The 23,719-nt window shown below is 34.5% G+C and overlaps 1 protein-coding gene across 2 annotated transcripts; it reads right to left on the bottom strand.

Annotated features, from left to right (window-relative positions):
- Window positions 1–740: 740 nt before the first annotated feature.
- Window positions 741–22,666, bottom strand: LOC113523062 (probable phospholipid-transporting ATPase IIB). Of its 2 annotated transcripts, XM_052897757.1 has the most exons (20): window positions 22,612–22,666; window positions 22,389–22,474; window positions 22,202–22,304; window positions 21,460–21,662; window positions 18,620–18,862; window positions 16,064–16,284; window positions 15,358–15,565; window positions 14,166–14,388; window positions 12,866–13,121; window positions 11,917–12,032; window positions 11,659–11,796; window positions 11,081–11,257; window positions 10,451–10,621; window positions 9,701–9,895; window positions 9,236–9,422; window positions 8,885–9,060; window positions 7,846–7,950; window positions 6,498–6,624; window positions 5,819–6,022; window positions 741–5,165 (listed from the first exon to the last, which is right to left on the bottom strand). In XM_052897757.1, exons 2-20 carry the CDS (start codon window positions 22,436–22,438, stop codon window positions 5,029–5,031), a joined length of 3,240 nt encoding a protein of 1,079 aa, XP_052753717.1. In that variant the 5' UTR covers window positions 22,439–22,474; window positions 22,612–22,666; the 3' UTR covers window positions 741–5,028. The 2 variants fall into 2 exon arrangements, with proteins under 2 accessions (XP_052753717.1, XP_052753716.1); XM_052897756.1 differs by lacking the exon at window positions 22,612–22,666 and having other exon boundaries at window positions 22,389–22,605.
- Window positions 22,667–23,719: the final 1,053 nt, after the last annotated feature.

The raw sequence follows: 23,719 nt of genomic DNA, 5'->3' as shown, positions 1-23,719 counted from the left end.
GCCTATACTGATAACGCAGGCGCGGTTACCATTCCATTATCATTCATCAAAAAAGTGTAATCAAAAAGAGTAAAAATGACTCCTGATTGCAGTATATTCATTGTGGACCCAGTGGATTACATGATGAGAGGATGAACTGAGGCAAATTTGAAATAAAACAATTTTAATAATTTAAATAGTTATATATTTACATCATATGTATAAACAGTCAAACAATATAATTACGTAATTATTTAGTACACATCAACGGCACCTGGTTTAAAGATTTCGATCTTTAAATAAAATATGGGGTATACTTTGAAATAAATATTCATATCACATGTAACATATTTTGTACCTTGTTTAACATAAAACATCTAAATACAAAAAGTAACTTTGTCGCCTTACTATTCTATGGAATACACATTTATATCCACTTATAAATAATAGCTAGTGAGTCCCACGAAACAAATCTCGTAATACAAAAAATGTTGTTGACTTTAGAACAGTTTGAAATAAATATTTTGGAATGAAGTTGGTAATTATCAAAGCAAAAAAAAAAACAGGTTCCTAACAAACGTTAAGACTAACATCGCAATATAAGATATTCCGTAGCGAACCTTCCGCGGTTACAAGGAACACGAACGTACGCAGTCACCGTGAACCGCGCACCGAGTGTGACGTGAACGCGCGTAACCTAGTACGCAACAAGACAGCAACGGAAGAGACGCGTCCGAATTATGAAACTCCCTTTTTTGAAGTCAGTTGAATGTTATTATTATTAATTGTTTCGCAAAGTGTGTTTTGATATAACTATTTAAATATATACAAATGTTTTTATCACCAACTTAACCAATAAAATATAAATAGGGCTGCCAAATTATACAATCTGTTTTTAACTTTCACTGGGCGCCGCCATTACTTTTAACAAATATATTAAGAAATTATTGTTATAAAACCTCATTGCTAATCTCAATTAGTATTAAACGTTGGGAACTCCTTCGTGGAACATTTACTAGATAACCATACAGCATTTCGTCAAATCACAGTAATATTTTATTGATTGCATTTGCAATAAATCATAATTTATCCTAAAATAATCTTTTTAATAATCTAAATAAGCAATACAAACAAAATAACCATCTACAACACGTTATCGTTTTACGAATTTAACGTGAATATAAAGATAATTGCTTTACAATACGAAAAATTGTGCTTATTGGAGGGAATAGTATATTTATGCATAAGAAATAAAAACTGGGACCTAAAATGTTTATTCAGAAGCTTTACAATGCTGATATTATTTTTTGTAATTTTCCAATAATTTATTTTTTTCTATTTGCAACTGATTATTTAAAAAATACTATAATTAAGCAAACTAAAACGTTAATCACAGAACTGTATGCTACCAAAAATTATGTATCTATATCATTATGTTGTTTTTGAAATTTCCAAATATTTATACCATCAAAATACAAATCTCCAATGGTTGTTCAATAATCATCTTATTGTATAATTAACGATGTAATTTTATTAAAATCAGAAACATTAAAATTTGGTTTTGAAAATTACTAGATTGGTAACACACAACATAATTGGTAACGCTCATAAAGTCGTGTTTTTTTTTTTCTTGTTTATTAAAATATATAAATATAATAACAAATTATTGTCACGTTAGTTTTGTTTTATAATTTCACATGTTTTACATCGTTTTAGAGGGAGGGGGGGGGGGGGCATTAATAATACTAGGTACAGATTAGGACAAATAAGAGAATAATTATAAAAAATTCTGTTATAATTTCTTTTTTTTTTTATATGGCTTCCACCATAGAGATAACGGTGATTTTCTGCAAATGTCAGGGTTAAAAAACTTTCCGTTTAATTTTTATATATATATTTTTTTTAATATTGCCAAAAGGCTAGTGTTGTTCATTATGCCACTAACGAACAGGAAACGAGACGGGATGTTAAAAAGGAAAGGTAAGAATTTTAGTTTTAGTGATAGTTATAGTTTGATGTTATTATAAAAAATAAAGAAGCTAAGATGTTATAGACCAAAGGGATAGGATGAGCTAAAAGACATAAAATTGACACAGGAAAGAGAATAATAGAGAAAACAAGAGAGTACATGATAACGTTTTTCGGTAATATAGATAATTTCAACTGTCATTATAATTTGGTGCCAACTGTCATCGTTATATTATTAATGACATTATACAAACAGTCATGAACAGTGGGGTCGATTCTGAAGCACCGTTTCTCAAAACTTATCTTTAAAATTAAAATTTGGTAACACAGCAAAACTTTCATTCTTTCATTCTATTTTCATTAAAATAAGATAAAATTAGACTAATTAGTCTAATTTTCTAGTAGATTTAAGTAAAAATTATTACAAATTTAGTTTATACTTGTTCATAAAACAGTAATATCGCGAAATTGGTAAATTAAAATTTGAGTTAAGATTTAAGTTTAGAGAAATGACACTTCAGAATCGGCGCCAGTTTACAGATTTAATTTAAAAAATTGTATCACGTAGCTATGTGCGTTATTATATAAAAGTCTTAATTGAGAAATCAATACACCGTACAATCTTTAGGTACTTCATCGTACCGATGGGGCTGATATACCTAAAGAAGGTAAAAACTCTTGAGTACAACTTATTTAGGCTTTGTGTCAACGCCTTTGTGAGATTACCTATACTGTTGAAAATACACGTAAAAGAGAAACTCCCAAAATGGTTAGGGATTCTGAATAAGATTTATAATGTCATTCCGTTAATAGGACTTGTACAATAGAACTTGTTGTTGAGTATAGAACATGTGAAATTCAATTCCCCCCAGTGAACAGATTTCAGAGAATCTAACAACACAGGTGGGATTTCACAAGAATAATTTCTGCATAACAACATGTAATTCAGTGCAATAAAAAAAAAAAAATAATAGAATAATAAGCAAACATGCCAGAACAAATTTCGGAAATAAGAAAAGACTTATCTTACTCTATCGACAAATCGAAAGCACATAAGACACCTGATATTGACTGGCAAAAAAAAAATTAAATAAACTAGGTCAGTGTGGGGTCAATTCGTTATAACTAATTAGAGAGAAAAAATACAAACACGTGCATGTATTATGCAACATAGACTTCATAAAATTTATCAAAAAGAGATCACACAGTATATTGGCTTAAAAATGAAACTAGCCGAAAATAAACTTGTCAGAGGTCTACTATCATATATTACTATTAAAGAATAACTGGTGTTATTTGATACTACCGAAACCCAATATACATTAATGGCGGTTTCTATTGGTATTTGGCACCGATATTTGCCAAGAAAACACACTAAATAGCCAAGTTGTTCAATTAACAAATCTATGACTCTCTACTGAAAGTATTTATCGGTATATCGATCGATATCTTGACGATTTTTGTGACAAAAAATTTTGAATATTGGATTTTTTTACCACTGAGCTCTATAGTGAGACACATTGATGATAGGACTATATATAGCGCCTGTATTTTCTCAGACAATATTAGGTAATATTAGAATTACTTGATTTAATAAAAATATATATTATCCTGTACTAGAAGTTTTAAAAAATAACACTTTTTTTTATAAATAAGCTTTCAAAATATACAAAAGAAGAATATCACAAGAAATGGTATAGTATTAATGGGCTCTTCTAAAAAAATTTAAAATAATTATACAGTATACTATAACTTTTTTAAATCAGTTGAAAATGATGTGTAGAATGTATTATAAAAATAAGTAACTAATATTATAATAGACAAGAATGATTTCTTTTTTTTTTTCAGAATATATACGATAAGAATCACTAATTTTGTTATCCTTGTATTGCCAGTATTTTTAGTAGAGCCCTTTAAAATAAAGCAACATAATTACCCGGCCTTATCACAAGAAATCGAGTTCATTTGATTTAAATATAGTTCACAAGTTCTAAAGGTACATTTTATTCATAATTTGTATAAACAAAATAAATTACTATTATTATTGTAATACTAATATGTTATGATAAACAAATTATTAAATATATTTATTGCTGAAATTGGAACCAAAAATGAGTGCAGTATAAATGTACATAATTGTATTTGTATTAACAATTTTAGACTTCAGATTTTATACACACAAGAATTCCAGATTTCTAATTTTTTTTCAAATAAAATCTTCCTTTAATATATTGTAAAGAACAAGATTATATTAATTTTCTACTAAATATTATGCTCGTAACATTAATTTTACGAATATGCTGAGAATGTTGTTATTTCAATTCTATTTCAATCGCACCTTTACAATCCGTTGGTCCCGATTGTTTTCGAGTAATTAGTAAGTAACCGATGGGCTTGTCTAGCAAGATGGACACTATTAGAGATAATTATATTATCATATATAGGACCGTATTATTCATTTGATTTTCATGTATATAGTAAAGGTATATGTCTAACATGATACCTAATGCTGTCTTCAACCAGTCAATCATAGGGCAAACATAGAAGTTTGTAGATTATATCAGGATTCATTTTTATTTTTTTTTTAGTAATTTGTTTGTTCGTTTGTATAATTATATAATATTTATACAATAATTTGTATAGTTACGGAATAATCGATTGAGATCACTTATCGTTTTAGCCCTATATTTATGACTTTATAGGATCCTACAAAAGCGATAATACAATAGCCCAGTAAAATAATTTCTCCAGTTGATTTAGACAGAAAAGAATCTAGAAAGATCGACAGTCAAGAAAAAGCCTGAAGGATCTACTATTTCATTTTCAAGTCACCATTTTTCAAGTCGCATATACATATCTTATTCACAAATATCGTCACAGTCGTAGAATATTGACGGATCTATATACATATGTAATATTCGTCAGATCCGTCAGTATTCTACGACTATGACGATATAACAATAACTTACAAAAAACAATACACAAATATTAATATTTTCATAGTGCTATGAAGGCATGTGCATCGAGTCACGAAATTTGAATCACATTTGAAAATTAATCTAATGTAGTTGATGTTAAGGATCAATGTCTTATGTTTTTGTACTGCCTGGCGCTCCATTTTCTATGCATGTATTTAACTATATATAGAGGTAGACACGAGACCAATGTAATGACGGTTACCTTCCACCAGAAGTCCCAGTGTCTTATGAAGTCAGCATCTGTGGTAGAATAATAACATATAAGTATATTTTGTTATTATATTGCCCATTAACTGTTCACTGCTAAACGATAGATCTTCCTACATAAAATGGGATGTTACCGGTAGTTACCACGTTTAGCAGGCGGGTTGGCAACCGCAGTTAGGCCTTTAAAAATATTTTAACAGGGATGTTACTGCCTATGCCTGGCCCTCCCTTAGTCGCCTCTTACGAAACCCACGGGAAAGGAAGGGGTAGCCCATTCTATGCCGGAGTACACACGACGAGCGGCGTTTTTTTCTATTTTTTTTGGATGGGTAAAAATGGTATGGTAAACCCGCCTGCGCTAACGGGATACGCTGGCGGAGCACCAGTGAAGGGTGATAGATGAGAATGAAAACAGGCCAGTTAGCCCATCATGATGAATTCATCAGGAATTAACCATGATAGTTTCCAGGGAAAACCGCGAGGAGGTCGATCTGGTTGGGTATATTGCTAGCAATGGGATTCTCAGTGTCCATTACTAACAATCCTTTACCGCCCCGATTTTTTCTATTGATCACAGTTAATGACCATACTATTCTCGTGTTACCTCTGGGCCATGTGGTCACATATTGTATTATTAAAATAAACTGGGGATATCGTGAATGGACTTAAAATTAATGATCACTCACCGAAATAAGATGTGAATATGAGCAGCGTGGCGGTGTACATGAGCAGGCTGAGCAGCTCGGCGGCGGCCATGAGCCGGTGCCACGTGACGATGGTGAGCGCCACCATGATCAGCTCCGTCAGTATGAGAGCCGTGTAGCTGATCTCCACTATGTGTATCAGCTGGTCCTCGAACAGTACTAGAGCACCGTACATTATTACGCCGCCTGTAAGGACATTCAAAATAATCTAATATTAGAAAGTGGAAAGATTTGATTGTTTGTTTGTTTATAATAGTCTCAAGAATTAGTTAACCGATTTTAATAATTCTTTCATTTATACAAAACTACATTATCAGTGAGTAACACAGGATATACATTATTTTTGAAAATTCTATATAACCGTGCAAAGCTGTGGTGGCAGCTAGTTTAATAAAAAAAATCAATCTTAAAAACACCAATAAACGTCGAAATGTATTTTAGATATCCTACATTTTTTACTGTAAAAGAGTTGACTACTTTTTTTGCAGTAACTACTATTTGAACAATTTTTTTTTGTAAACCTTAAGATTTAGGTACAATTTTAAAATTGTACCTAAGTTTATGCAAATAATACTAATTTGCTTATCGATTGATTAAAATATATAGTTTGCACTAAAATATGATAAATATAGATAGAATAGATTTATACTGTACAATTTACCTTGATATATAGATATGCCGGTCCAAATATAAAACGTCTTGTACGAGAGTTGCCTTCCTTTGGTGAGTTGTTTGTACAACTGCGGGTACCTCAGCGCTGTTAAACTTGATATATCTTTATCGAGTACCTGTCGACAATAGAAAATAGTTAGGTTTTTATTCCATAAAAAAAAAACCGTCTTCTTTTGTGACAAAATTGGTTATTTTAATTTAAAAACTAAACTATATTTTTTACCTTAAAGTATATACTTTCAGATAAAAAAGAATTTTCCAAATTGGTTTATAAATAATGGAGTTAAGAGGCCCGTCATCGACAGGGAGTTCATCCTCATGTCCCACAGCCTCAATGGTCGCGTACAGCGCGGTTTCAGAAATGTTTCCACCCACGAACACTCAGGTTATGAAATAAGCTCCCTGCCGAGGTTTTCCCAAGAGCCTACTGCATGGGGTTCTTCACAAGGGGGGGTAAAGAGGTTTCTTCAGGGTCGGCAACGCGCGCGTAATAACTCTGGTATTGCAGGTATTCATAGGCTACGGTAACCACTTACCGTGGTATAAAAAAAAGGTAACAGACATACAAAAATACAACTGAATTGAGAACTTCTTTTTTTTTAAGTCGGTTGAAGCTCACGTCTGTAATTCCTAATGAGATAGTTAAATACATTTGTCAACTGTTATCGTTGTGACAAATGGAACAGTAAAGGTGCCCAAATTGCTCAATATTAAGATTGTGTTTCACAAATGAAAAACAACTTTAATTGTGGCAAAAATTAGCATCCTTGTAAGGGAAGATACAGAATCAGAAAGTGCGCAATATGGAAACAGAATGCTGTAAATTAAACCTTACTTATATGTGTTATAAATGCGAAATTGTGTTTGTTACATCTTGCCTTAGCGGCTCAACCAATCGCTATGAAATTTGGTGTACACATACTATTGGATTGGATATATATATATATATATTTAGAGGGTATATCCGATAATGAGTTTATAGATGGCAGATATCGTGTGTTTCGGCGTGATAGAAATCATGAGGGTAGCGGTTGTCGCGACGGTGGGGGTGTCCTGGTGGCGATTCGTCGGGAGTTGAGTGCGACTCGACGTATATTACCCGCTAGTACATCCCAAGCGCAATCGCCGCTTGTTGACCACCTACTTATTGTTGCACAATTAGTGCCGCGTACATTCCGCCAAACTTGAACTCGGAGATATACAGGTGATATAGGCTATTTTTTATGTCGATCATCCAATATATTGTAGTCATAGAGTCTAAGTCGTTTCATAGTTTAAAACTAGTATTATATAAGGCAGATATATACAAATAATATAATAACAATAGATAAACTTACCAAAGAGAATACAGGCAGCATAGTGTAGATCGTACCATATCCAACCATCAAAAATCCAGGGTACAGTGAAACTGATGAGAAATAGAAGACCACAGAGAATACTGCCTGTAAATGGTAACATAATTACAGAAGTTGCTTATGAAAAACGATTTCAAATTCAATTGTAAATCATCATAATAATATCCTATTAATGAGTATGGGTTTCTTCCTTAGAAGAGGAGATTTTTTTATACAACTTAGAATGGCAAACAACCTGACGGCCCGCCTGATGGAAAGTAGTAACCGTCGCCTATAGACACGAGCAGTACCATGGACATAACAGAGTATACTGTTTCGCCCATGATACCCCCCATGCGTTGCCATTCCTGAGGACTCAGGTGTTATTCCTTCGTACCCAGTAAATTCACGCCATATCCCACCCTTCAAACCGAAACACAGCCATGCAAACACAACTGATTTACGGTTGAAACATGAATGGGAGAGAGGTACCCAAGCAATCGACTTTTGTACAAAGTCTCCCTCTGGTAATGAATATGAGCTTACTATCATCATACTGGACAGGTATCTTAGTATAGTGCTATTTACTTAGGATTACTAATATTGGTTACAATGATTTTAAACTTTAATTACACTACTAACAATAATTCATTATTACTCCTCTCCATCCAAAGGTTGCCTGGAAGAGATCGCTCTTAGCGATAAGGTCGCCCATTGTTTTCTCATTGTGATTATTTCTTGTAATTATTTATATTTATAATAAGTTTACTATTGTAATCTTTTGGAGGAAACAATAAAGAGTATCTATCTATCTATCTAACAAAAATTAACAAAATTACCAACTAAAATTACTTATATTATTTCAAGATATCCTTCTGATTAATCTACTTCCTCCTTCTTTTATGAAATCACGAATATGGAAATAAGAGATGACATATTTTATATTATATCATCTGCACTAGTACATACAGATAGTACATAATGTAAGCAGAAAACGCTTCAGGAGCTGGTGCTGCGGCTGCCGGTGGCAGGAGACGTGTACCTGCATGGTGGAGACGATGAGGCCGCGGTGCACGATGAACAGGCAGAGCGCGGCGGAACGCGTGGCGGCGCGGCGGCCGTGCACCAGCAGCAGCCGCGCCAGGCACTGGAACTGCCGCACGCTCACGTCACCCGCCAGGGACGCCGCGCGACCTTCCGCGCCCTCTATGCCCACGCCTGAAACAACCATAGGCACTTAAAGTCGTGAATATTACGCGTAAGAAAAGTAACTAAAAATTAATGCTAGCTCGAATCGTAGCTTCTGATCAATATTGAAGGACATCATTTTATTTGTCATAAAATATTTGTAATTAATAAATAAATGTTTTGTCAATTATTTGTGTCGACGCACCCATGTCGGCCTCCTGTATCATGGCGACGTCGTTGCCGCCGTCCCCGACGGCGGCGACCACGTGGTTGCGCGCGCGCAGCAGCCGCGCGACGGCCGCCTTCTGCGTGGGCGAGCAGCGCGCCACCACCACCCCGCTGCAGCGTTCCAGCACCTCCACGAACTCCTTCTCGTACGAACGCAGGCACACCTGACGACCACGCCATATTATCAGCATACAATGGATCATACAATCTACAAAATAGTGGATGATTATGTATTTAATAAAAAAGAAAGTAACAAAAAATCGAAGAGCAATGAAACTTAACAGAAACATTGACAGCCTCTATGGTATAATGAGAAATTACTGTCGCTTTTTGTATATGAGGTGATCATTTCGTTCACAAATAATTCCTAAGCTATGCTTTCGATGGTGTGCAACAGTAGTAATGACGCACATTTTACATCCGACTCTCATAAACCACTTACTTCGAGCGTCTCTCCCTCGATGATAAGATTAGTTTGGTCTGGGTCTCGCGCGCTTAACATCTGCAGCAAACGTAGTGCATCGCGGCGGGCAGCACAGCGGGCGGCCGGCACCCATACGCCGTCACCACCGCCCAGCTGCAGCGACCGCGCTATGCACTCCGCTGTCTCCAGCTTATCACCGGTCAACATCCATATCTAATAACACATCACAGAATACTTCATATCAATATTGTGTGACTGTATACAAAGATCTTTTATACTGGATCCAGTTGTTGAATAACAAAAAATTTTGAAAAATACGTGGATTATTAGAATATGGCTCTGATGTCGCATACAAAAAATCTATAAGACTTGAGAGAAAATACCGTGAGTTTTGCATGCCAGGCTATACTGGATTGCTCAGATAATAGCAATAGCGAAATCGAGGAGTCCTGAGCCAACTGTCACGATACTAGACACAAATTCATCTTCAGCAACAACATTATTGTTTATTGCTGTCACCAGTACCCCCATCCCGAACTGTATCGATGTCTTTACTTGTACTGCGACGAGATGAGGCTAATTTTCGAATTCTTACTAATACATATTATAAGTGAGTTTGTTTTTTACCTTTTGGTGCCTTAACCAATCATTATGATAATTGATATACACATACTATATGGGACAGAGAAAGAGATAAGCTACTTTTTATCACGATCATGCGGGCGAAGTCGCCGGCAAAAGCTTGTTATAAATAGTTTATCTATGTACCTTGATGCCAGCAGTGCGCAGCATGGCAAGCGTGGGTGTTACATCATCAGCCAGCCGGTCCTCGACGCCCGTGAGCCCGAGCAGCAGCAGCCCGCGCTGCAGCCGCGCTATCGCCGCCGCCGTACGCTCGCTGCGGTTCGTCACGCTCAAACGCGCCTCCTTGTATTCACTCTGAAATAGTTCACGATTAAGTACAATTAATTATTTACTAACAACTTTCTTTATACTAAAATGTGGCAACACCGGAGTTCATATATTATACCCGTCCACTATGCACACTTTATTATAACAGATTGTGAATTGGCAATGTTTGTCCACGATAGTGTGGGATCCATTGTATCTTGTGTTTGTAACTTTGTATTTTTGTCAAATAAGAGAATTTCTATTCTAATCTATTCACTGTCACTTTTCAAAAATAATTGAACAATTTTTAACACATCTGAGCGATTATTTAATAAAAACAGAAATTCATATTAAGCTGTAACTAACTTTTTTTTATAGCCGTTGTGATTGACTGAATGACTGACTTATGATTGAATAATGAATGTTTCAAAACTGACAGATACTTGTCACTTGTGATGTTGCCACACTCGGATATGAAAATAGAATATAATCAGTGGGAGGGTGTACCTCGAACTCTAAATATTCGTTCTTGGTGAGTGTCTTGTAGGCTAACACGAGCGTGCGCAGTCCGTCGGCGGCGAGGCGGCCGCACTCGCGAGGCAGCCAGCGGCCGCCGCGCACCAGCGGCGCCAGCGCCACGTCCGCGCCCTTCACGTAGTACGTTATCTGTTCCGTGTTCTCCTCCTGGCAACCAACGGCGGGGGAAGAGGTCGTCAGTGACAGCCATTAACGGAGGGGGGGGGGGGTTGAAAATAATAAGCTCAGTTCGATAAATAATAAAATATTTGTATTTTGTGAAGTTTAGAGGAGAATAGAAAACTGCCAGATAAATTATTATATTGTTATATTTTTGTATTTTATATTTTGATTATATAACATTAATAAAAATGACTATAGAGTTTTTACAACAGGGGGTGACACAGATTATTTTTTAACGAATGATAAAGCAATAGTAACTCCACCTGCGCTATCGATATACTGAATTGACAATCGACATCAGTAAGTAATTCAGGTACGTGACGATGAAATCGCCTTAGTTGGCTCATACTACTTTTTTTGCTCAATTAAAATAGTTTTAGACATACCTGTACAATTATGCCCATCATCTTGCTCTCACTAGTGAAGGGAAATATTTGCAGAATCGTGAATTGCATAATTTCGTTTGCAGCCCTCAATTTCAATGATATGTTATGTAGATCCCGTCTGTACAGCGAGATGCCCATCTGTAGTAAATATTGATAAGTTAGTAAGTTCATATCAGATTAAATAATTATAAACAATATCTTTGACACATCCTTACAATTATACATAGCTTTGTAATAATAATATGTTTATTCAGTTACCATGTCAGTCCACTTGACAAGCGCGACCTCATCGGGGCTGGCGGCTTGGTAGTCACAAAGCTGCTGCTGCGGCACCGCGCCGCCGCAGCTCTCCGACATAACCGAGCTGCCCATGTCTGTGGGATCACACACACACCCTTAATACAATACATACGAGTATATACCTACCACACATATAAATAACATAGTCGACATAATGGCAACACTAAGTTGTCTTTAGTTCATTAATTATCATTATATCAGCCGTTAACAGTTCACTGCTGATCATTGGACTTATAACTCTATAACTTTAACTTGGTACGCATGGGGGTATCATGGGTGTCACAGTATAATCTGTTATATCTATGATACTGTTCATGTCTGTAGATGACAGTTACCACTTTCCATCAGGTGAGCCGTCGACTTGTTTGCCTTTCTAATTTGGAAAAGCTTTCTACTGTCTACAACAGTACTACAGTGTTTTTAAAAAATTTTCATGTAGCGACTCCCAAAATTTGTAAAAATATTTTGCGACCCCCTACCATTCGCTGTTTCTAACCTGTATGTATTTTATTATATATAAATATAATAAAATACATACATTTTTATTTATTTTCATTCGGTTGAATACAATAAAATAAATAAATAAACAGAGAAATGGCCTAAATTTACGATTTAATTATATTAATGTAGCAAAAATTATCTGTGATGGAAGAAATTGGTGAACAAAAAAAAAACAGGTGTACACTTCACATTAAGGTGACTTATGGTTATTTTTTGAATTTTTTTTAAATTGTGTTCACTTACCTACAATAAATATCTTTAATAAATTTTTTCATAACATAAATATATTCTTTACGTTTTTTACGACCTCACGACCTTGCGCGACCCCCCTTGTAGAAACATGGCGACCCTCGCCCCCAAGAAGCCGTAAACCACACTTTGAAAAACATTGATCTAGAAGACATACCAGAAGTGGCCTCATCGGCCTGTTGGTCCCCGATGTCGTAGACGGGTGTAACATTGTGACAGAGCGCTATGGCGAGTACGGCCTGCCACACCTGCCGCGGGGACGCTGGCCCGCTCGGGGTCTGTGACCCGTCCGGGAATGATGGCCCTTCTGGGGACGTTGGCCCGTCCGGGAACTCTGACCCTTGCGGTGACGATGGTGACATCGGTAGAAATGATGAGTCTTTGGTTACGTACTGCGTCAGTAGCGACTCTACCTGTGAGGAAAACTCATGTGAATATATTTATTTATTTAATGCACAGTGAAACTCTGTACATATGGCGGACTTAACACCGGACGATGTTCTCTAGCAGTCAAACCGAGAAATAAGTAGGCAGTGCATTATTAAATGGAGGAAATATAAAAAATATATGATAGTGATTGCCAATTTTGGAACAGGGATTCATGTCTAAAGGCGACAGTTACCGCTATTCCAGTAGGTGAGTCGTTAGGTTTTTAAAAAAAAAGTATTTGAATTTTTAATAATAAAAAAATATTTATTGCATTAAATGTACACAAAGAAGTATATATATAGTTGGCAATGGAGACACTCCATACTACATATATTAAGCACTAGTGGTATTCTGCGTCTTCGCTCGTGATCGTATAGTGATGTTGAATATCATAGAATCAAATCCTCAAGAAATGAGCTATCAAATGCAAAATGATTTTTTTTTTACGCAACTTAGAACAGTAAACAAGCTACAGCCCACCTGATGGAAAGTGATAACTGTCGCCTATAGACATGAGTAGTACCATGGACATAACAGAGTATACTGTTTCGCCCATGATACCCCCATGCGTTACCATTCCTGAGGACTCAGGTGTCATTCCTCTGTACCCTGTAAATTCATTGCCATATACTACCCTTCAAATCGAAACACAGCTGTGCAAACACAACTGCTTCACGGTTGAGACAAGAATGGTTCAGAAGTGTCTAAGCAAATGACTTTTGTACCAAGTCTCCCTCTGGTATAAGAATTTTTGTTGTGTTAGTTTTAAAAATTAGCACGTTCATACAAATTTTTGCCCTTAATATTATTAATACAGATACACTAAAAATTTTAAACTCTCTATATATCTCTCTATGTATATAAATGTCAAAGTTTGTGTGACATAGCTAAGACAATTTAAATATTATCACTCTAAATATATATATATATATATATATATATATATATATATATATATATATATATATATATATATATATATATATATATATATATATATATATATATATATATATATATATACTTACCTCATGGAAATGATTTCTGTCAAACAAAGCATTCCCTAAATGCAATTTCTGGAAGACCATTTCGTTTTTTGTCAACGTGCCCGTCTTGTCAGCGAGTAAGTATTGGATCCGACCCAGCTCCTCCGGTATGGTCGTCGACCTCATCACGGTGCCTTCGATTTTTTTATCCCTTTGGATCGTCCATGAGTAAAATGCTTTACCCATTTCCAGGTTCACTCTTAGACTGTTAAAAAATATTATTTAAATTTAGTCAAATATTAATAACTTAATAAACGTGTACACTATCATCACATCAGCTGTTAACTGTCCACTGCTGGACATAGGCCTCGTCCGTAGACTACCATAAGGAACCGGACTATTTTTTATGGTAGTTTACCATTGGAGGGATTTTGCTAGTAATTACCATGCTTGGCAGTCGGATTGACAACTGCAGTTTGGCTTTTGATGTTTTAAGAGAGACGCTGCTACTCATCACTCGACTATTAAGTTCCTTTAGTCATTTAATAGTTAAAGTATACCATATTATTATATTATAAGCATTACGTGATACTACTATTTACATACTATATATATTATAGATTGATAGATACTCTTTATTGTTTCCTCCAAAAGATTACAATAGTTAACTTATTATAAATATAAATATTACATACATAACAGCTATTTAAACATGGCAAAATTGTTGAGAAACCAAGACGTTTGAAAGTATCGATTGTGAAATTAACAAAATCGATTGAAAATAAGCAACATATCCTCATATGAAAGCCACAAAAAATACAGTCAAATTGATAATCTTCTCATTCTTAAATATGTAGTATAAAATAAAGTTGCAGACCGCGTGCCTATTGCCCCCGCTTTTTCAAAAATGTGGCACACATTTTGATAAGTTTCCCCATTATGTAGATATTTTCAATCGACTTCAAAAAAAACGAAACTCACAATGTGGTTGTATTTTTTTAATATTTCTTACCTCATAACTCCTTCAGTTGTAAACCAATTTGGAAAATTCTTTTTTTTTATCTGAAAGATATACTTATAGGTTGGTCCCATAGAAGTTTCAAATCAAAATCGGTTCAGATTTTTTTTAATTAAAATAACTCCTTTTACTACAATTGAAGTCGGTTTTTGGACTACAATTTCAAAGAAAGTTTATATGTACACATAATAATAAGTTGTTAAAAAATACACCCACCTGATCGGTATAATATAAGAGAAGAGCAGTATAAATCTGAAGAGGAACCCGTACCAGGGTCCGTTGAAGCCCTTCAGCACTATCAGCAGGAAGGAGGTGAATATGGTAGCCACAAATAGCACCTTCGTCAGGTTGTTCACTTGTAAGTCCAGCCGGCCGATCTTGGAGCGCGGTGTGGCATTGTTCATAACGCTCCGCGTCTCGCTACCTACAGTGGAGAACAATTTTTAAATTAAAACAAATGAATTTGACAAAGGCATATGAAACCAACCGTGCATTCTTTACTTATCACATCTCGAATACTTCATACAAAAACGACACAATGTGTACGTGTGTAGTTAGAAAAAGCGCGGGAAAACGGGCGCGTCCATGTATACATTAAAGTATCCCAAATTTGGGATAAAAAATAGACTATATATTTTAAAAAGTTAAAAATATGCATCTAATGTTCCATAGACTAGATTATTTCTGGTATTTGCTCACTAATTGGGTAATTAACACTTCTTAGTATCATAAAATCAATGTAACCTTGAAATGTTTAACGAACAATAAACAAAGTCGAAAATGTTAAAAAGAATCTTTAAATTAAATCCTTTAGCCTCTCATTTGGTAAGCATGAGTGTATGTTGAGCTGTAGCTACATAAAAAAAAACAGACATCAGAGGGCGCCATTGTTAAACGAATAATCGTAGTACAGTTGACTTACCTGTATATATGACCAATCCGGTCGCCTGCCCAGACGCAACCACGCAACCGCTCCATAGCGTATTTTCTATGTCAAGCGAGTCGTTTTCCTCTTCGTCTAGTCGCGTGCAAGTGCCAATAAACGAATGTATGTCTTTCTCTGGCTTTTCTATGAAGATCTGGGCGTTTATATCGAGCAAATGCGCGTCGGTTGGAAGTTTTTGTGTTGAGGGCAGTGGAATTCTGCGAATAAGCATTATGGTGATGCTATAAAAATGTACATATATTTTGAGTTGTCGGGAAGCCCTACTCTTTGGATCAGAGATGAAATGACTTGTTTTTTTTTTTTTTTTATGTGTGAAAATGGTATGGTAGCCCCGCCTGCGGTAACGGGATACGCTGGCGGAGCACCAGTGAAGGGTGATAGATGAGAATGAAAACAGGCCAGTTAGCCTATCATGATGAATTCATCAAGAATTAATCATGATAGTTTCCAGGGGGAACCACGAGGAGGTCGACCTGGTTGGGTATATTGCTAGCTATGGGATTCTCAGTCTCCATTTCTAACAATCCCTTTCCCCCCTGTTCTATTATATTACATTTGTCTATATTCTAGACAAACTTGTTTCTCCCAGATTGGCGAGAGTTTAATAGGCCAACCCTCGAGAGCGGGAGAAAGATTTTTTTATACCACTGAGATGGAAGACAAGCATACGTCTCACTTGATGGTAAGCGGTTACCGTAGCCAATTTTATTCAATAAAACTTACTGAAAAGTTAAAATTATCAGACACATTCTTCGTTGAATTAGAGCGAAATTGAAATATTTTCGATTATAGATTTCTACTACAATTGATGTCTCATGGTTAGATCAATCATTAGTTTGTCTATACTTTCAACCGACTTCAAAAAGAAGGTTTTTAAATTCGGCCGTATGTTTCTTTTATGTTTGTTAGCCAATAACTCTGTCAGTTCTAAATCGATTCGGAAAATTCTTTATCTGAAAGAATATACTTTCAGATCGGTCCAATAGCAATTTTATCAAAACGAGTTCAGTAGTTTTTAAATCAAAATAACTGATTTTGGTATCATTGAAGATTTTTTTGTGGAACATCTTAATCATTAAGTTCTATTAAAACAAATTATATTGCGAACTATATTTATCTGGGTATTATAGGTGGTATCGCCATCTTTAATAGCGTAAAATAGACAAATACGTATATACATGTACTAATGAATAAATAAATTATTTATACATTGCGCGGCGGTGTGGTCCCGGCATGGAATAGGCTACCCCTCCCTTTCCTGTGGATATCGTAAAAGGCGATTAAGGGAGAGTGAAGGACGGATAGCAGCGTCCCTCTTAAAACATCTCTAAAGCCTAACTGCGGTTGCCAATCCGCTTGTCAAGCGTAACAACTACTGGCAAAACCCACCAAGGGAAAGGCTTATATTTAGCAGTGAGCAGTTAAAGGGTGATAAGATGATGAAATAAATAAATACGTAGCATATATTTCGAATTCAAAACCTTGAACTATTTCTATGCAAATTTCCGTAGAAATTAATCTAATCCAGAAGTACTAATTGTCAGAAACTCAGTTTTGTATTTATAATAATTATATTAATATGCATAATTGGTTGTCTAAATAGAAACTTATATAATTAATGTAGACCTGAATTATATTCATTATCGTGTAATCAACGTACCTACGTACTTACTTATACACTGTTCGATCAACCGTAACATTTATAATTCAATACTAAACAAAACTGTTCAATACCAAATATTTGTTGATTTGTCATTTTAGTACTAAATGAAACGTAATTATTGTAATTGACGTATGTATTATATATACCTATTTCCTTTGTAATAAAAGTAACTAGTTACAGGTAATATATATACATGTTGAATTCTACCATTTTTAGTTAAATATAATATACGTAAGTAAATAATAACTGAGCCATGTGGTCCCTGCATAGAATGGATCACCCCTTCTTATCCCATGGGTGTTGTAAGAGCCGACTAAGAGAACTTAATGGGCGAGGAATGGGCAACAGCGTTCTTCATTTATCATCACCCCCTGTCAGGTCGACCTCCTTGCAGTTCCCCTAGAAACTATCGTGCCCAGTTGGGCGATTGGCTAACTGAGCTGGCTTTTCATCCTCACCTACCACTCCTCACTTGTACCCCGCTAACGAACACCGTTAGCGCAAGTGGGGTTACCATTCCATTATCATCCATAACCCGCCTTCCAAGCATGACATGAACTGGAGACCCCTTCCCCTCCCCCCGTATGGGAGAACTATGTTCAGCAGTGGACGGCTAAAACCTGATTTCAGATAAAGAATTTTCCAAATCGGTTAACAACTATGAGGCGACAAATATTAAAATAAAAATACAACCGAAATCTTTCTTTTAAGACAGTAAAAAATAATAGTAATTAATTACTATATACTTTTTAGTAATTAATTACCAATTATTAAATATAGTAAAATTTGAAAACCTGTAAAGTATGGAGAATAAAACTATTATAATATTAATTAATAAAACAACACAATAAAAATTAATAATAATTTACCTCAACTTCCAATCAATCTCTCCATCCAACTGGTCCGTTCTTATGAACACGGTGCCCATAGTTTCATTTGTTCTCAATAATATCATGTCTGCGGGCACCCTCTGTCCCTTGTGCAGGATGACAATATCTCCAACCCTAAGGGCGGAGGCTGGTACGTGTTCCATAACGAAAGGACGGTACCCGTCAACGGCCGAGTCTAGTACAATCCGGTCGTAGCGTTGCCGGTTCACTTCTCTGTCACGCCTGAAAAGTTTTTTTTCTGTTTGATATGATTGTTTGATTTAATTAATAGATTTCTATTTACGGGAAGAAACTGAATTAAAATGAGATGTATTAAAATGACATATTATTTTAGTAAATAAAGTTGAAATTCTGCATCCACCTATGCTAATGGGTTTACAATGGTGGGGCATCAGTGGAGGATGAAAAAGTGAGAATGTAGTCAGGTTCATAGGTTCATCATGAGGAACTCAGTAGTAATTAACCACGACAGTTTCCAGGGGGCCGCGGGGAGGTCGACCTGACGGAGTATGTTGCTAGCCATAGGGACTAGTGTTGCCATTACTAACAATCCCTTTCCGTCTCCAATATGATAGATAGATAGATAATTTATTTGCATTACTTACAGCACACAAATCATAACATATATAGATATACATAAAAAGCGAGATAACATAAATTATTAAAAAAAATGCATAAAGCTAAGTACAATTTTTCTTTTGTGCGTGTTTTATGACATATTATACACCCCAACTTTAGATGGTTAGTGATGGCAGATAAGCGGGACTGAGCTATAACCATTTAAATCAAGGTATAGTTTCACATATAAACACATACATACATAATTATGTATTTGAATAATAGAGAGTTGGGTGGCATTCAAATGAAAAAACTATACAACGAGATTTGAAAATCGCGTAACTCTACGTTCGCGTAAGTCGGTATAGAATAAGTTTGACGTATTACTAAATATAAAAGCTCAAATTACATGATATTATATAGAGCGAATAAATAACCGTTTCTCAAAGCAATTTAATATCTTAATGGTGTTATATGTAAGGGAATTACTTTAAACTTTAAAATTCTAATTATCATTTATTTGATATCAGCTAATATGTCATACGCAAATTAGAATAGTAAACTACACCATACTATTTTTTTTATGGAATAGTAACTCAGCGTACGTCACGTGTCTATCTTTTTTTTAACCTTTCAAAGGAAGTGTTTCCCGTGAATGCTCAGGCTAAGGAAAGAGCTCCCTGTCAAGGTTGCCTCTAGAGACAGTATGGGGTTCTTTAAAAAGGGTTATTAAAGTATCTTCAAGGTTGGTAACGCACATGTTAAACTCCTAATGTTACAGGCGCCCATAGGTTACAATAACAGTTTATTTGTTGTTTCCCACCTTCGTGGTATAAAAAACATCCTAATTTTGCAATATAAATCAAACAGTTTGTTTCATGTTTACAGTTATATTAGTATGGACAGAAGAATTAAATCTTATCTCATAGGAGCTACAATTGCTACATTATCATATCTATTGTAGTTAGAGTACAAATTCAAAATAAAAAGCAACCTTTTAAATAAAGCTAACAGAGTTTAATTTACTATATCATCACTTAACAGAGTGAATCATTACATTTCTTCATTGTGATCATTCTACTCTGTTAAGTGATTATTGGCATTTAAAAATAGGTAATGTTCAAAGTGACTGATATATTGATGGTTTTATTGAAATATTTATAAATAGTTATTTAAATTGACACTTTAAAAACTGTTCATTATAAATAAGCTTTCCTTATTATTCCTAATACTAAAACTGAATTTCGAGGTTATCACACAAAGTCAATTTGAGTTGTGCTGTGGTGAAATGAATCTTAAACATACATTTTTTTATGCAACTTAGACCGGCAAACAAACTGACAGCCCACCTGATGAAAAGTGGTAACCGTCACCTATAGACATAAGCAGTATCATGGATATAATAGAGTATACAGTTTCGCCCATGATACCCCCATGCATTGTCAATTCTGAGGACCCAGGTGTTATCGTTTTGTATCCTGTAAATTCATTGCCATATCCCACCCTTTAAACCGAAACACAGCTATGGAAACATAACTGCTTCACAGTAAAATCACAAATGGGACAAAGGTGCCCAAGCAAATGACTTTTGTACAGTCTCCCTCTGGTAAATTTCATATTGGAAAAGAAATCTTGACTTTTTCATTTGACAATGTTTGTACAGTTTTAAACAAGCCGTTTTACGAGTATTAGCTTCCCTAAATCTCTCATAGATCTCGCTACCAGCAAGCTATGTAGCAATTTTGACACAATGGGTAAAAATAATATTCACTGTTATTTTTAACAACCTGCCATTTTGTCTACTTTGAGCATAAGTCCAACTGTTCTTTATTTTGGACTAGATTCTGTTTATAGCTCATAATTTCAATTTGGCACTATAGAATAGTTTAGTGTATTATATACAGGAGATTTTATTTATTATTATTAGGAAGGCAAACAAACAGACTATCCATCTAATGAGAAATGGCTACCATCGTCAATAAACATTTGCAACACAAAGAAAAGTACTTTTAAGTCTGCACTTTTTATATATTTGTGAATTTATTTAAATAAAATACAGCTGATGTTTCTTAATAATAATGTAGCTTTCTATAGGTGAAGTTTTGAAGAATTTTTAAAATCAATTAGGTATTTTTTGAGTTTTTCCATTCCAAACAAAAACATATTTATAAACTATTTAGTTTATTTATATTATATTAGTTTATTTATAAACTAATGAAGAGAAAAGATTTTTTGTAATATAGAGTAATATATTTTCTCACCTATATCTTCTAATATCATCTACAGCTTCTCTAAAGAGTGTGACAGCAAGTACAAAACATAAAGGCCCCCAATATGTGTACAAATATCCAATGCGGATGCTGGGTATGAATTGACTACATGCCATCACTAAAAAGTACATGTTCAAGAAGAATCTGAACTGTTCAAACAGCACCAGTGGCAGGAATGTGATGATGTTGTATTTCTGGAATTAAGTTTTAAAGTTTACTTAGAGTAATGACAATTTTATATTGATAAATGATAATTGTATTAAAATTGTTATAAGAATAAATTTAAATAGCAGCTGGTGAATTTAGTTTTACCTTAATTACCTTATATTAATATTTAGTTTATACCTATGACTTTGTATAGATTGTCTACATCAACATGCAACACTTTTCCAACTTTTTACTTCAGTGTGTATGACCATATACAGATGTGGTGCTCTGTTTGTTTGTGAGGAAAGATCCACAGCAGCAGTATGGCCAAAGGAATATTATATTTCTTGGTAGAAAATTTATAAACATTTTTAATCACATATATTTAATTCATTGTATTTTAGAGAGTCATGCCTTATTGTAGAAAATATATGTATAATTAAGCTATACTGATTCATCAGTATTTGTAAGGAGTAATTGTAAATATTTAAGTCAGAGTTATGACTGATAAATAATGAATATTGTAAAAATGCAAACATCTATCAGGTATCTATATGTATTCTTTACAAAATAGATCAATACTTACTTGATTGCAAACATAATTAGGAGGAAATTCCTCATCAGGCAATTGTCCTACATAAATAACTCTGGAACTTAAATCCTTCTTACGAAATCTTGAAAATTTTAATCTAAAAAAATTAATATAAATTAGTTATAAGATAATTATAGCAGTACTGTTAAAACAAAGATTATACTGCCACAAAAATTTTTACCTTGACCATAATGATTTTTTAGGTCTCGCCAACAATGGTGTTGTTTCCATCTTCGGACAAAATAAAATCTATTATGGATGCTGCATCTATAATAATTTAAAATCACAACGTGTCACAAGTTTTCCATTCACAATCACGTAGGTAATCAAATCAAAATAGTACATAAGTATTCAAACGAAAGTTTACAAACAAAATGTTTTTTTAGTTTTGAGGACGTACTTACCATAATCACAGATTACAGAAACTATAATCACAGATTAAAGACTGTGTCATCTAAAGTCTAAGAACAAGGAATTACATAGAAGGAATGATAATAATAAAAAAAATGGCAGTCTTATGGTTGCCTCCTTTCCTTTTATGCAAATATAACTTGTAAAAAGAGGACGAAAGATACACCATCAGATGCTATTTTTCTCAATTCAAAGCACATTAGTATACAGAAAATATTTGATATGTCAATTATTTGTCAATGCCAAATTTTACATTATGAGATTATATATTCGATACAGTTTACGTAGAAAGTATGCAAGCAAGTTGTATCTGAATTTGATAGGGTTATACGGCCGTATACGTTAATAATAATAATAAATTAGTAATGTATGTTATAAATTAGTAGTTAGTAGTTTCGTAATGGGAATAAAATACAAGAAAGTTTGTTGTAGAAGTTCAAATAAATCCATTTATGTTAATATAATCAAGCTATATTTATTGGAAACATGGGTATGATAAGTAAAAACACAGTTTTAAGATTTAATTTACAATGACGCGCTAATGAACGTTGAAAACCAATTGATAAATATATATACATACACATAAATATATATATATATATATATATATATATATATATATATATATATATATATATATATATATATATATATATATATATATATATATATATGGATAAAGGGAAATACCCGAATTGTTGCTGAGGTACGAGCATGAACAAGATCACGGCCCTGCTTACAGTTACTATATAGCACAATTAAATTTTCTTCTTTATTATAATTATGTGACTGTTTGAATTGTAGGGTACGCCAAATATCGGATTACAATGGGGTAAACATAGTTTTTTTTTAATAAGTGAAAATGGAATATTCACCACACCCGCGCTATCGGTATACGGGTATACGATATCGGGGCACCAGTGGAAGGTAATAGGTGAGAATGAATGCAGGTTCAGTTGACCCACCATGATGGATACGATAAGAATTAACCATGATGGTTACCAGGGGGAACCGCGTGGAGGTCAACCTGAGAGAATATATTGCTAGCAATGGGGCTATTAGACCTCGCTACTAACAATCCCTTTCTCCCCGGGGAACATA

This window comes from Galleria mellonella, unplaced genomic scaffold (assembly GCF_026898425.1).
Source record: "Galleria mellonella isolate WM207_F2 unplaced genomic scaffold, CSIRO_AGI_GalMel_v1 utg38, whole genome shotgun sequence".
Classification (NCBI taxonomy): Eukaryota; Metazoa; Arthropoda; class Insecta; order Lepidoptera; family Pyralidae; genus Galleria; species Galleria mellonella.
The sequence above is the reverse complement of the archived record's forward strand: the minus strand, read 5'-3'. Positions and strand labels throughout refer to the sequence as shown.

Excerpts from the sequence above, each read along its gene's own strand:
- LOC113523062 (XM_052897757.1), bottom strand. The coding sequence starts at position 22,438 with ATGGAAACAACACCATTGTTGGCGAGACCTAAAAAATCATTATGGTCA. Across the intron at positions 7,951-8,884 it reads TCATCGTCTCCACCATGCAG|GCAGTATTCTCTGTGGTCTT; the intron begins GTACACGTCTCC and ends TACCATTTACAG. Across the intron at positions 6,625-7,845 it reads TGCTGCCTGTATTCTCTTTG|GTACTCGATAAAGATATATC; the intron begins GTAAGTTTATCT and ends TATTGTCGACAG.